Below are 16,264 nucleotides of genomic sequence, written 5' to 3'. Positions count from 1 at the left end.
AATTTCAGACTTTTCAACTTATCTGTATGATATTTGAAATCTTGTCAGCTGGACATGTGTATATAATGTGTGTGTGTGTGTGTGTGTGTGTGTGTGTGTGTGCGCGCGATGCATAGAAAAGACATCACCTGTCATAGCTCTTAAGGTACGTATACTTTAACTTAGCTACTCTTACTCAGTTCTCTTGTATAGGGTAGGCTTATGGTGAAATTGCACCTCATCATGGCAAGACAGCTCCTCACCATCAATTACGGTCCACAAGGGCCAAAGCCCTACTGGGGCATGTTCAGGAGGGCACAACATTATGGAATGTTCCGATATAAATAGGTTATGTTGAACAAACATGCCTCTCTGACATTCTGAATAAATAGTCATCATGTCTTGTCAGCTGTAACACAAATTTCATGACATTTCTATCCGCAATGTTCCACAATGTTGGAGTTCAGGTTTTCTTTTCTATCTGATAGTTAATTGATCAATGAATGTCACTGATTGCAGGGGAGTTTACTCACCTGTGGCCCACTAGAATTGATAGATTCCGAAGTGAAGATCTGGAAATACACCTTTCATCTCAGACAAACCTACCCCACCATTTCCTCTTGAGAGTGATGTTATCTTAACTGTAAATGTGAATTTGTACACCCAACAGCAATATTTTAAAGATGGGCAAAAGTTACTTTTCGTGATATAAATTATTTATTTACATTACAGATAAAAGACCCCACCAAGACAATGTAATAACTATTGGAAATAGACCCAGTAATACATAACCAAATAGAGCTGTACTGTAGTACCATAGTTTCCTCTTCGGTGACCTATACCACAGGTGCAAGGCATCACGTGTAGCCCCCCTCCCCCTCCACCTCCCACCCCCCATTGCTTCTCCCCCTAAAAACAACCAACATCCCCCACGAACATCAGCTAACCCACTTCTATAGCCCCCCCAACAAACCGAACCTGTATCCTCACCCCCAAAGCCCATTGTTCAATGCCTCATCATTGGGGGCGAGGCGCGGAGAGGTGGGGGTGGTGGGGTGAGGATGATGATGATGACGTCATCAATGTGCAACCTCCTCCGCTGGTCTCCAGAAGGATGAAGTTGCCCCTAGATGCTGATCTAAGGTCTGTTTTGCGTTTCTTCCCCATCCCACCACCCAATCCCTTATAGTTCATTCAGGTTGGGATTGTTGGGAAGTAGAAGAAGGGTGAAGCTGATCCTAGATCTGTGTCTACGGGGAAACTTGGACCCGGAGCGGAGTTGGTCTCAGGGTTTCCCCCATCGTGAGGCGGCTCAGTCAGATGAGGCGGGTGGAGGCGCGCATGGTGTTCTCCGAGCTGTAGTGGGTGGCGTTCTGCTTCTGCCGATTGACCCTGTTGCTCCGTGGGCACTTCCTGTCCAGACAGAGAGAAATGAGAGAGAGACAAATAGAGGAGAGGAGGTATAACAACAAGACAGAGAGAGAGAGAGAGAGAGAGTGCTATAAGCCATTTGTTTTATGTTCATTATCCAAGGCTTTGATGCCGAAACACAGTTTTCTTTTCATAATAAAGAAATAGTTCTGATTTATTGACCCTCAGTTGTTTTTATCTTTGGGTTGCTCATATACTTGAAGGGAAATCAACAAGTCAAAAAGGGAACTAACTAGTGAAAGGGGCATTGAATTGCTTTGGAAACGCTTGTTATAAAAAATGTGATAGCCTTCATTGCCACCTAGTGGCGTGGTCAATGACATGCAAGTACATAGAGAGAAGTGAGAAGTCAGCAAATACAAGCGACCAAAATAAAGTGTTGTAAGTAAAGTGTTGGTCCCATGTTTAATGAGCTGAAATAAAAGATCCCAGACATTTTCCATACGCACAAAAAGCTTATTTCTCAATATTTTTTTGCCACAAATTTGTTTACATCCCTGTTAGTGAGCATTTCTCCTTTGACAAGATAACCCATCCACCTGACAGGTGTGGAATATCAAGAAGCTGATTAAACAGCATGATCATTACACAGGTCCACCTTGTGCTGGGGACAATAAAAAGCCACTCTACAATGTGCAGTTTTGTCACACAACACAATGTCACAAGTTTTGAGGGAGCGTGCAATTGGCATGCTGACTGCAGGAATTTCCACCAGTGCTTTTGCCAGAGAATTGAATGTTCATTTATCTACCATAAGCCTCCAACGTCATTTTAGAGAATTTGGCATTACGTCCAACCGGCCTCACAACCGCAGATCACGTGAATGGCGTTGTGTGGGTGAGAGGTTTGCTGATGTCAACATTGTGGCGGTGGGGTTATGGTATGGGCAGGCATAAGCTACGGACAACGAACACAATTGCATTTTATCGATGGCAATTTGAATGCACAGAGATACCACGACGAGATCCTGAGGCCCATTGTCGTGCCAGTCATCCGCCGCCATAACCTCATGTTATAGCATGATAATTGTAAGGGATCGGGGGTTGGCTGGGTCTAGACAGAGTCTGACACTTCCCCGATCTACAGAGAGGGGGAGTCATTAGACTCGATCTGGTTCACCTGAGTTCTGAGCACACCTGTCAGTAATTCGTGTAGGATTTAAGGTGTGCTCAGAAGTTCAGTCGGTGCGAGGCATTGTTCCATTGTGACTTGCTAAGCGTTTTGTTCCGAGAGAGAGAGAGAGACCCGTGTATCCGACCTGTGCCTTGTTGTTTGACTCCCCGTATTGCTTAATCCTCTGCTTGTCTACCCCAGTGATTACCGTTCTCTGATCCTGTGCCTGTGCCCTCGACTACGACTAAGCCCGCTCCCTTGGTACCTCTGCCTGTCTATGCCTGGCCCGGTTTTGACCACAGCCCGCCCGACCACGATTAAGCTATTCCCTTGTATGTCCTCTAATAAAGAATCGCTATTCTGCGATTGGATCTTACCACTCTGTCCGAGTATTCATTACAATAATGCACGGCCCCATATCGCAAGGATCTGTACACAATTCCTGGAAGCTGACAATGTCCCAGTTCTTCCATGGCCTGCATACTCACCAGACATGTCACCCATTGAGCATGTTTGGGATGCTCTGGATCAACGTGTACGACAGCGTGTTCCAGTTTCCGCCAATATCCAGCAACTTCGCACAGCCGTTGAAGAGGAGTGGGACAACATTCCACAGGCCACGATCAACAGCCTGATCAACTCTATGCAAATGTGATGTGTTGCGCTGCATGAGGCAAATGGTGGTCACACCAGATACTGACTGGTTTTCTGATCCACACCTCTAGCTTTTTTCTGTGACCAACAGATGCATATCTGTATTCCCTGTCATGCGAAATCCATAGAGCACATGTTCAAACCTTTATGGCTCAGTTGGTAGAGCATGGTGCCAGGGTTGTGGGTTTGATTCCCGGGGCCACCCATATGTAAAATGTATGCAAGCATGACTGTAAGTCGATTTGGATAAAAGCGTCTGCTAAATGGCATATATAAATAAATAAGTTAAAGTGTTAGATATCCACTAAATTAATGACTCAAATAGTTTCTATAAGAATGTAAAGGACAATGATCCTCTCAACCGTCAATAAAGAACATCAATAGAATGCATTATATTACAACTCCTGTTGATGTTCTACTACTTTGATATATATATCAAATGGTTGGTACCTAAGTATAGAAAATAACTATTATCTTTGTATTCTAAATATTCTGTACCACATTCTAGAATTTGCATCTCTGACACTGTAAAACCAATGCACCTTGGGATTAATTATGCAAACCATTAAAAACTGAATTCACTAATTAACAAAAATGTGATTAAGCAGCCTGGAATGTGGATATGGGGAGACCCTATTTACATAATGAAGCACAAATTAGCCTATACACTTTGAACAAAAAACTATATAAATAAATGGTAATGTAGTATAGTTCCTGAGTGGCCATCTTCTCAAAATACATAGATTGGTCTTCCGTCTATTATTTTGAACAGTTGGGATTTTTAACAATTTGTTCCCTGTATAAATTAATTAATAAATAGTTCACCCAAATTACAAAAATACATTGGTTTCCTTACCCTGTAAGCAGTTTATTGACAAGGTATGACAGCAATCCATGCTTTGCTTTACTTTCCCTGGCACTGTTCCACATGCTAATGATTTAGCATTTGTGGCACAAATCGCATTCAAGTCATGGGACCAATATTATATTTTTTTGGGCGCATCATGTCCAAATCATACGAAAGTATCTCAAATTGATTGTGAAGCTCAACAAAGTCACTTATAGATGTTTTGAACATGATGCATGAAAAATGCTAATATCGGTCCCATGACTTGAATGGGATTTGTGTCACAAATGCTAAAAAGTTAGCATGTGGAAACATTGCCAGGGAAACTAAACCAAAGCATTGATTTCAGTTATATCTGCTTACAGGGTAAGGAAACCAATATATAATTTTGTAATTTGGGTGAACTATCCCTTTAAATTAAATGTGTGCATTTAGAATAGTGGGGAAGAGTGATGGCCTAATGCATGCGTGTTGTTTGCTACAGAAGTAATGTGAATTTGATTAAACTGCATTGAATTCAGAGGTTTATTGGAAGATACATTAAAGTGAAACTAAGCTGACTGGACAACCTCATAACCCTGCCTTTCTTAATTGAACTTCACAGACAGTATCTCTCTCTCTCTCTCTCTCTCTCTCTCTCTCTCTCTCTCTCTCTCTCTCTCTCTCTCTCTCTCTCTCTCTCTCTCTCTCTCTCTCTCTCTCTCTCTCTCTCTCTCTCTCTCTCTCTCTCTCTCTCTCTCTCTCTCTCTCTCTCTCTCTCTCTCTCTCTCTCTCTCTCTCTCTCTCTCTCTCTCTCTCTCCCTCTCTCTCTCTTCATCTTGGTTATAGCTTTTTAAAAACTTTATTAAATGACAAGCCTAAATAAGTTCAGGAGTAAAAATGTTCTTAACTAGTCACATAATAAGTTGCATGTCAAGCAGTGAATTTCAAACACAGATTCAACCACAAAGACAAGGGAGGTTTTCCAATGCCTCGCAAAGAAGGGCACCTATTGGTAGATTGGTTTAAAAAAAAAGCAGACATTGAATATCCCTTTGAGCATGGTGAAGTTATTAATTACACTTTGGATGGTGTATCAATACACCCAGTCACTACAAAGATGCAGGCGTCCTACCTAACTCAGTTGCCGGAGAGGTAGGGAACCACTCAGGGATTTCCCCATGAGGCTAATCTTGACTTTAAAACAGTTAGCGTTTAATGGCAGTGATAGGAGAAAACTGAGGATGGATCAAAACATTGCAGTTACTCCACAATACTAACCTAATTGACAGAGTGAAAAGAAGGAAGCCTAAGCACTAAAGTAATACTGCAAAACATGTGGCAAAGAAATTAACTTTTTGTCCAGAATACGAAGAGTTATGTTTGGGGCAAGTCCAATAGAACACATTACCGTATACTACTCTCCATATTTTCAAGCATAGTGGTGGCTGCATCATGTTATGGATATGCTTTTAACCGTGAAACTGGGGATTTTTTCAGGATAAAAAAGAAACAGAATTTTGCGAAGCACAGGCAAAATCCTAGAGGAAAACTTGGTTCAGTCTGCTTTCCACCAGACGCTGGGAGATGAATTCACCTTTCAGCAGGACAATTACCTAAAACACAAGGCCAAATCTACACTGGAGTTGCTTACCAAGAAAACAGTGAATGTTCCTGAGTGGCCGAGTTACAGTTTTGACTTAAATCTACTTGAAAATCTATGGCAAGACCTGAAAATGGTTGTCTAGCAATGATCAACAACCAATTGGACAGAGCTTGAAGAATTTTGAAAATAATAATGGGCAAATGTTGCACAATCCAGTTGTGGAAAGCTCTTAGAGACTCAGCCAGAAGGACTCACATCTGTAATCGTTGCCAAAGGTGCTTCTACAAAGTATTGACTCTGGGGTGTGAACACTTATGTAAATGAGATATTTCTGTATTTGTTTTCAATACATTAGTAAAACATTTTTTAAATAAATGTTCACTTTGTCATTATGTGGAATTATGTGTAGATGGGTGAGAAAAAAATATATTTAATCCATTCTGAATTCAGGCTGTAACACAACAACATGTGGAATAAGTCAAGGGGCATGACAACTTTCTGAAGGCACGGTATATAATGTAACGAGGTAACGTAATCTGTTTCCTGTCTTATATGGATAGAAGTATACATGTTAGGATGTATATGTTTTGGGAATGTGTGTGTGTGTATGCACAGCATGTGAGAGTTTATGCATATGGTTGCGTAATGTAGTGGTTCTCAACCCCCAATCTAATTTTGCTCTGCCCAAAGTACCCCCTTGTGTGGACCTGATCATTAGGCCAATGTTCTTATGGGTCTTTACAAGTACCTCCTGTGGATAGCCCAGGTGACCCCATGGGTACACCCCCAGGTTGAGAAGCACTGGCATAATGCATATGTGTGCTCACACAAGTTTGTGTATGTGTGTGTGTGATTGCGCAATGTGTATGTGTATGAGTATGCGTGTACCTGCATGTGTGTACTGTGTGTGTATGCATGTTTGTGTGTGTGTGTGTCCTACCTGGTAATACAGAGCACCACCACACAGATGATGGCCACCTGCAGAGCTCCGATGATGGAGGCGATGAGGACGTAGCGCAGCTTGCCAGAGCCAGGGACCACGTAGAGCACATTGTACTCTTTAATTTCACACTTGGGCCCGCTGAAGCCTGAGTGACAGCTGACACACACTCACACACACAAACACACACACAAACACACACACACACACACACACACACACACACACACACACACACACACACACACACACAACCACACATACACAAAGGTTGATGTTAGTTTGTGTACATGATACGTGTGTTTGCATTTGAGGTCACCATAGTGTCAGTCTATCCTTCTCTCCAACTCTCTCTTTCTCTGGGGAGGTTGTTACCTACCAACACCTGCATCCCCCTGCTCTGTACAGACACACACACACACACACACACACACACACACACACACACACACACACACACACGTGCACGTACACACACACAATGAGTCATTTCTCAGTGGGACACATGAGGGTGAGGGGAAAGTCAGACTACTCTTTTACCCGTCAACCTTCGCTATTTCTCTCTCTCTCCTTCTCTTATATCTTATCTCTCTCTCTCTCTCTCTCTCCCTCTCTCTCTCTTCCCTCGCTCCCATCTATTTCCACCTCTTTTTTACTCAACCTTACCATCTCCCTCCCACTCCCTTTTCTCTTTCCTCACAGATCTTTTATCATGATGCAGTGGACTGGTGTACTGAGAGTAAACTCTCTGTTCTCTCACAGTTATGCCAATGGAGAAGTATGAAGTGGTTATGATTAGGAATTGGCATTTGGATAAACTGATCCTCGATCAGTGGTTAAAGATCAACTTCTACCTCAAATCCTGAACAGGGGCTGTATTTATCAAATGTCTCAAAGTAGAAGTGCTGATCTAGGATCAGTTCCCACCCTGTCCATATAATCATAAAACTGATCCTAAATCAACACACCCATTCATCAAAACACTACCTCCTCCATACAGCAGGCGGCGCCAGAGACCTTCCCCTATTTTCCCCATACAACTATCACCACTATTCAATATGCAGGGTCTGTAGGCTTGAAGAGCTAGGTGGGTAGAGTCATGTTTCTGTGAGGGGAGAGATGAGAAGAGGCTAAAGCCCTGTGGCTGTGACCGCAGCACAATCCCACTGACCCCACAGGTTAATGGGCTTGGCCTGGCCACGGGCTTATTACTCACCTAGAGGGCTGGACGGGGCACAAGTGAGTAATAAGGGAAACTAAAGATGACTGTAAGCCTACCTCATCGAAAATCAACCAAGGCTGAATTGTAATCGTTCAGGAAGACAGCCTGTAACCCAGGGAGAGCTGAACAAGCTTGTAGCTGGGTATGTAGTAGAGGAAATGCTGCCCTTATCCACGGTAACGTATACACAACAGTATCATAGGCATACAAGTGCAGGTTACATAATTTTTACAGACAAGTCAATATTGTCAATGTAAACAGTAAAAGGTACAGGACCCAGAATCGACCCCTGCGGGACACCTTTCGTAATATCCAGGAAACTTGGTTTGACACCATCAGTAGATACACATTGAGTTCTATCTGTCTAGTAATTTTTAAACCAGTTACATAAAGCCTGGTTTAGGCCAATTGAGGAAAGCCTCTGAATTAGCATTAAGTGATCCACAGTATCGAAAGCCTTTGACAGGTCAATGAAGAGGGTAGCACAATGTTGCCTTTTATCCATACAGTTAACCACATCATTTATAACTAGGGATACAGCAGAGATAGTGCTATGACCTGGTCTAAAACCCGACTGATGTACATTTAGAATACATAGAATACATAAATAGGGCAATAATTATTTAGGTCACACGTGTCACCACCTTTGTGAAGGGGGAATACATGGGCCGCCTTCCAAACCTTGGGGATAGTACCAGATGTAATCGTCAGGTTAAAAATATGGATTAATGATTCAGCAATCAGGGAGCAGAGAGCTGCAGCAAAATAGATCAAGTATATCAACCCCAGTAGATTTTTTTTACATAAATCTTAAGCAAGGCATCTAGCACATCACAGATAGTAAATTGTTGAAATGAAAACAAATATTTACTAGAAGTTGATGGGTTAACCGTCGAGTCAGCTAGAGGCTGGCAGAGGGAAGAGCAGTCAATTGACTAACCAGGGTAAATTAAACCACAGTTTCTCTCAAATAAAAAGCCTGCAGAGATAAAATGTGACTTGTTTCAGGAAACTAGGCGTATGTCGTGGGTCACAGGAGAGCCATTTGAACATAAACTTTTTTTTAAATCAAAATGACTTTTTTGGCAGAAATGCCTTCTGGAACATGTGAACTTTCATGTGCCTTAATATCAAACTTGTATGCCATCTGTAAATACAAATAAAATGGTTAAATTACGAGCCTAGTTGGTTAAGCCACAGAAAAAGACAGCAACCTTCCCACTAGCCATGATTGGCTGAGATAATGAGTGGGCTAGACATGCCGAGAGAGGAGTTTGGATTGGTCTGCCATATAGAAGGCTTCTATCTATTTGAGCTGGTCAGTATGTGCAGGTAATCCTGTCTAACACTGCTTAAAAAAACATATAATGTATCGTGTAGTGGAGCTGCATAAGTGTTGCTCTCCACTTTCTGGAGGATCGAGTTTTGAAATCAGTGGAATTAGAGTATGATAGCTAAAGAGATGGAGAAAACACCTGTCTCCAGATTGCATCTTCAAACGATGGGCAACCATGGCATCCGTGACAGGGAGACGCATCCATCATGCATGATGTATACGGGTAAGATAGTCTAGGTAGCTACATTTTCAGATATTACACGTTTCTAATTTTGACAGAAAGTGGTTTCATTTCAAGTTAAAGTGTACTGTTAGCTAGCTAGCTAACATTATCTGGCTGGTTGGCTCACTAGCTAATGTTACATGTATGATGTTATTATTCGTATCTCAGAGCGGTTTGCTTGGCTAGTTAGAACCTAATGTTAGCTAGCTAACATTGAACCTGGTTGGTTAGCTACCAGCAGATTCATGAAGGCTAGTAACGTCATGAGTTGGCACTATGGTTCATTTTTTAACTAGCTAACGTTAGCTGGCTGGCTCGCTAGCTAACATTACATGTATGATGTTATTATTCGTATCTCAGAGCCATTTGGTTTGCTAGTTAGAGTCTAATGTTAGCTAGTTAACATTGAACCTGGTTGGTTAGCTACCAGCAGATTCATGCAGGGTAGTAACAACATGAGTTGGCACTATGGTTCATTGTTTAACTAGCTAACGCTAGCTGGCTGGCTCGCTAGCTAACGTTGCGTGACGTGCATGATCTTACACGTGGTTTACCTAGCTAGGTTCATTGTTTACCTAGCTAGCTAGCTACATGTCTTAACAAAAGACTCCACTATGCAAGTAACCATTTCAGGTGCGTTCGTAAATTCAGTCTGAGTATGCCAGAGCGCAGAATAACTGATGAATTTCCGAACACTCAACACCCGTTGAATATGGCCGGTGTCAGTAAACGTTATCAAAAAGCGTAATTAAATTGTTGCCAGCAGCACAGTTGCAGTCACCAACGCTGTGGATAACATAAAAATAGCCTAACCAGCTCTGCTAGAGTGAGTAAAATGGTCAGAGTGAGCTGTTCTCTCATTTGTGTCTGGAAGTAGCTAGCAAGCTAACGTTGGCCAGTTAGCTTGGTTGCTTGACTGCTGTTGTTAGGTCAGAACGCTTGGATCAATCCTACTCCTCGGACAGAGCGTCCAGTGTGCGCTCTGAACACTCTGAGAGCGAAACGGTTTGAATTTACGAACGGACAATATGACAACGCTCTGAGTTTACGAATGCCCAGAGCACACTGTGGCACTCTAGATTAAATTGATAAACACACCCGTAGTAAAAGCCAGCCTTTAGTCTTGAAATCGTTGGTTTTGTTTAGTTCATAGCCTTACATGTGAATCCTTAAAGAGATGGGTGGGGCTAAAGCTTAGGAGGGTGTGAACGATGCTGAATGGGTGTAGACAAAGAAGAGCTCTCCAGTAGGTACCAAAACATTCAAGGGCCATTTTCTCAAAAGTGAGGTTACAAGTTTACCAACTTTCAAAGCAGAATTAATTTCCCATTGTTCCTCAACTGTAGTGTATGATATACCATTTTCTAGCTGAGTCTCTACTTTTATCCAATGAAAAAAACACAATTTCAAATGTTGCTACATGAGACCGAATCGAGCCGGTCAGTCACAAATGTTCTAAAGCCAACTCAGGGTCAGGAATACAGGAGATAGTGGCTAAATCAGAGTAGAACATGTCATGTAAAAACCCTTGAGGATAAAACTTTTTCAAATGTCTCTTCTTAATTAAATGAGGATTAGTATTTTGCTGTTTCGTATCTCTAATACATACTATGGGACACTGTGATCATATGCAAACACTCCACTAGACAAATATTTATGGGGGTTATTAGTAAGAATTACATCAATCAATGAGGAGTTACCAGGGTTTTACACATTTAGCTGTGTTGGTTTTGAGATCAATTGAGTCAAATTAAAATCAATGCATAAACTCTTAAATTCATCTGAGGCCGTGGATAGCCAATCCAGATTCAAATCCCCTAAAATGACCAACTCTGAGGACAAAAAAGGTGTTAAACACCTGGATATAGCACCAATAGCATCCCCCATGGCAGCAGGGAGGCGGTAAATCCCAGCAACAAATAAATGTGTATTCTGGTTTATGGACACATCTACAACCAGGAGCTAAAATTTCTTGGGAACAGAAATATTTAAAGATTGGAATGCCATGAAATTAGATTTTACATATACAGTGCCTTCAGAAAGTATTCAGACCCCTCCACATTTTGTTATGTTACAGCCTTATTCTAAAAATGTATTAAATAAATTAATATCCTCAGCAATCAACATACAATACCCCATAATGACAAAGCGAAAACTGTTTTTAAATTTTTTTTTGTTAATTTATTAAAAATAAAAACATAAATACCTTATTTACATAAGTATTCAGACCCTTTGCTATGATACTCGAAATTGAGCTCAGGTGCATCATGTTTCCATTGATCATCCTTGAGATGTTTCTACAACTTGATTAGAATCCACCTGTGGTAAATTCAATTGATTCAACATAATTTGGAAAGGCACACACCTGTCTATATAAGGTCCCACAGTTGACAGTGCATCTCAGAGCAAAAACCAAGCCGGGAGGTCGAAGGAATTGTCCGTAGAGCTCCGAGACAGGATTGTGTCGAGGCACAGATCTGGGGAAGGGTACCAAAAAATGTCTGCAGCATTGAAGGTCCCCAAGAACACAGTGGCCTCCATCATTCTTAAATGGAAGAAGTTTGGAACCACCAAGACTTCCTAGAGCTGGCCGCCCGGCCAAACTGCACAATCGAGGGAGAAGGGCCTTGGTCAGGGAGGTGACCAAGAACCCGATGGTCACTCTGAGTGAGCTCTAGAGTTCCTCTGTGGAGATGGGAGAACTTTCCAGAAGGACAACCATCTCTGCAGCATTCCACCAATCAGGCCTTTATGGTAGAGTGGCCAGACGTAAGCCACTCCTCAGTAAAAAGGTACATGACAGCCCGCTTGTAGTTTGCCAAAAGGCACCTAAAGACTCTCCGACCATGAGAAACAAGATTGAACTCTTTGGCCTGAACGCCAAGCATCACGTCTGGAGGAAACCTGGCACCATCCCTACAGTGAAGTATGGTGGTGGCAGCATCATGCTGTGGGGATGCTTTTCCGTGGCAGGGACTGGGAGACTAGTCAGGATCGAGGAAAAGATGAACGGAGCAAAGTATAGAGCGATCCTTGATGAAAACCTGCACCAGAGCACTCAGGACCTCAGACTGGGGTGAAGGTTCAACTTCCAACAGGACAACGACCCTAAGCACACAGCCAAGACAATGCAAGAGTGGCTTCGGGACAAGCATCTGAATGTCCTTGAGTGGTCCAGCCAGAGCCCGGACTTGAACCCGATCGAACATCTCTGGAGAGACCTGAAAATACCTGTGCAGCAACGCTCCCCATCCAACCTGACAGAGCTTGAGAGGATCTGCAGAGAAGAATGGGAGAAACTCCCCAAATACAGGTGTGCCAAGCTTGTAGCGTCATACCCAAGAAGACTCAAGGCTGAAATCACTGCCATAGGTGCTTCAACAAAGTACTGAATAAAGGGTCTGAATACTTATGTAAATGTTATATTTCATTTTTGTCATTTTTAATAAATTATCAACATTTAAAAAACATCTGTTTTTGCTTTGTCATTATGGGGTATTGTGTGTAGATTGATGAGGGAGAAAAACTATTTAATCAATTTTTGAATAAAGCTGTCACTTAACTAAATGTGAAAAAAGTAAAGGGGTCTGAATATTTTCCGAAGGCACTGTATGGCCACTCCTCCCCCTTTCTGTAATCTGTCACATCTAAATACATTATAATATTTTACTTCAATGTCTTTATCAGCGACATAACCATTTAACCATATTTCAGAGAGAACCAGAATGTCAGGACAAGAGTCCTGTACCCAAATATTAGTTGTGTTCATTTTTTAAATCAGACTTTGTACATTTAGGTGCATTAGCCCAAGCCCCCTACGAGATTTAAAGTAAGTTATTCACGATAATCGCTGCAAAATGCCATGATGCCATAATGCCATAATTCCATTTCAACAAATGTACTCACTAAATTAATGTTTTCAATGAAAACATGTTGTTAATCTTTTCTAATATGTTGGCAACCGTTTAAAAAAACAATAACGCACTCGAACACAGGAATTATCATGTGATAACTCTCTCCTAAAGGCTGTGTCCCGCCCTTGACTTCGCCTCGGGCCTAAAATCAGCCCTTAGTCGGAAGTTACCACAAGATAATATCCGGGTTCTCGTGCCTTATTGCTTAAATATCTAACTTTTTTTGAGTAACGACTCCAACACTGGTCACTATGTACTGGTATGTGTGTCCACACGTATGCGTCCATGTGTAGGCCTGTGTGTGTTTACCTGCAGGACGGCACAGACAGTATGTTGGGATATTCACACTCTCCGTGGACACAGTAGTTCTTATAGTGCTCAGGACAGGGGATGTACAAGCCTATGGCCACCTCTCCTCTCTGGTCCGGCTTCTCTTCTACACACACACACACACACAGCACAGAGCACAGAAGAAGTGAAGGTAAAGGATAAAAAGGATAGGATTGAAAGGGTAAAGGTGAGTGTCAGTAATTTAGCGTAATAGCGTAACTGCTGTTCATCCGATTTAAAAAGCTGTGTAAATTACATTCATCCACCACTGACATCCCTGATGCTAATAGGCGGCATGTTATTCAATTTGGGCTGCGTCCCAAGTGGCACCTTTTTCCTTTATAGTGCATTACTTTGACCGGAGTCATATTGACCCTAAACTGTCTGCCATTGTTCACGTCATTCATGGATCTGACACACACACACACACACCTTACCACCTACCTGAGTAATCTTTCCTGGCATAGTGTCCGTCTCCGGCTTTGGTCCCTGTCATGATGTCACCTGAGAAGGTACAGTCATATTACAGTCTAAGAGTAGGAGTGCTGATCTAGGATCAGGTCCCTGCTGTCTATTCTTATTCATTGTGATCTAATAGGCCAAACTGATCCTAGGTCAGCACTCTTTGAGTCTTGCTAGGGACAAAATTACAGGCTAAAACACAAAACTGACCTTGAACCAGTAGCTAGGGTAGGACAGTACCTCACTAAGGAGTTAAATTATCTCATCTTTGAGAGTCTCATGTGGATTACAATATTTAGGACAACATTTAAGGATTTAAGGATTAATAATAAATATCCTCTGAGCATTCTATTAAACAAAATATAAGGAATAACATAAACAATTATAACATAACAAGACTCCGTAATATATAGAGAGTATTTATTTATAGTATATGTGTTATAGGGATCATGATTTATCTTATTCAAATTATCCAAACCATTTAATGGTAAGTTGATTATTGTAATACAAACTTCAATACAATATACTTATACCTATTGATCCATTTGAAGGGTTTCATTCCAAATCGCGATATACAGTGGCTTGCGAAAGTATTCACCCCCCTTGGCATTTTTCCTATTTTGTTGCCTTACAACCTGGAATTTAAATTGATTTTTGGGGGGTTTGTATCATTTGATTTACACAACATGCCTACCAGTTTGAAGATGTAAAATATTTTTTTATTGTGAAACAAACAAGAAATAAGACAAAAAAACAGAAAACTTGAGCGTGCATAACTATTCACCCCCCACCCAAAGTCAATACTTTGTAGAGCCACCTTTTGCAGCCATTACAGTTGTAAGTCTCTTGGGGTATGTCTCTATAAGCTTGGCACATCTAGTCACTGGGAGTTTTGCCCATTCTTCAAGGCAAAACTGCTCCAGCTCCCTCAAGTTGGATGGGTTCCACTGGTGTACAGCAATCTTTAAGTCACACCACATATTCTCAATTGGTTTGAGGCTTTGACTAGGCCATTCCAAGACATTTAAATGTTTTCCCTTAAGCAGTATGCTTAGGGTCATTGTCCTGCTGGAAGGTGAACCGCCGTCCCAGTCTCAAATCTCTGGAAGACTGAAACAGGTTTCCCTCAAGAATTTCCCTGTATTTAGCGCTATCCATCATTCTTTCAATTCTGACCAGTTTCCCAGTCCCTGCCGATGAAAAACATCCCCACAGCATGATGCTGCCAACACCATGATTCACTGTGGGGATGGTGTTCTCGGGGTGATGAGAGGTGTTGGGTTTGCGCCAGACATAGCATTTTCCTTGATGCCCAAAAAGCTCAATTTTATTCTCATCTGACCAGAGTACCTTCTTCCATATGTTTGGGGAGTCTCCCACATGCCTTTTGGCGAGCACCAAATGTGTTTGCTTATTTTTTTCTTTAAGCAATGGCTTTTTTTCTGGCCACTCTTCTGTAAAGCCCAGCTCTGTGGAGTGTACGGCTTAAAGTGGTCCTATGGACAGATACTCCAATCTCAGCTGTGGAGCTTTGCAGCTCCTTCAGGGTTATCTTTGGTCTCTTTGTTGCTTCTCTGATTAATGCCATCCTTGCCTGGTCTGTGAGTTTTGGTGGGCGGCCGGTTTGTTGTGGTGCCATATTCTTTCCATTAAAAAAAAATGGATTTAATGGATTTCCGTGGGATGTTCAAAGTTTTGGATATTTTTTTATAACCCAACCCTGATCTGTACTTCTCCACAACTTTGTCCCTGACCTGTTTGGAGAGCTCCTTGGTCTTCATGGTGCCCCTTGCTTAGTGGTGTTGCAGACTTTGGGGTCTTTCAGAACAGGTGTATATATACTGAGATCATGTGACAGATCATGTGACACTTAGATTGCACACAGGTGGAGTTTATTTAACTAATTATGTGACTTCTGAAGGTAATTGGTTGCACCAGATCTTATTTAGGGGCTTCATAGCAAAGGGGGTGAATACATATGCACGCACCACTTTTCCATTATTAATTTTTTAGAATTCTTTTAAACAAGTTATTTTTTCATTTCACTTCACCAATTTGGACTATTTTGTGTATGTCCATTACATGAAATCCAAATAAAAATCTATTTAAATTACAGGTTGTAATGCAACAAAATAGGAAAAACGCCAAGGGGGATGAATACTTTTGGAAGGCACTGTATACAATGTGGGTTTAATTTTTGGGACATTTAAAGACATGTTCCGGAACTT

General features: G+C 41.7%; 1 protein-coding gene across 1 annotated transcript in view; it reads right to left on the bottom strand.

The window, feature by feature from the left end:
- Positions 1 to 947: 947 nt before the first annotated feature.
- LOC121550935 (tomoregulin-2) overlaps positions 948 to 16,264 on the bottom strand; it is a 151,389-nt gene continuing 136,072 nt past the window's right edge. Inside the window, exons 7-10 of the mRNA XM_041863392.2 lie at positions 14,019 to 14,078; positions 13,554 to 13,680; positions 6,550 to 6,708; positions 948 to 1,392 (exon numbers count right to left, since the gene is read on the bottom strand). Coding sequence (XP_041719326.1) covers positions 1,296 to 1,392; positions 6,550 to 6,708; positions 13,554 to 13,680; positions 14,019 to 14,078 — 443 coding nt within the window. The 3' untranslated portion in view covers positions 948 to 1,295. The remainder of the gene's footprint in view (positions 1,393 to 6,549; positions 6,709 to 13,553; positions 13,681 to 14,018; positions 14,079 to 16,264) is intronic.

The sequence above is a fragment of the Coregonus clupeaformis genome, chromosome 4 (genome assembly GCF_020615455.1).
Source record: "Coregonus clupeaformis isolate EN_2021a chromosome 4, ASM2061545v1, whole genome shotgun sequence".
Taxonomy (NCBI): domain Eukaryota; kingdom Metazoa; phylum Chordata; class Actinopteri; order Salmoniformes; family Salmonidae; genus Coregonus; species Coregonus clupeaformis.
The sequence above is the reverse complement of the archived record's forward strand: the minus strand, read 5'-3'. Positions and strand labels throughout refer to the sequence as shown.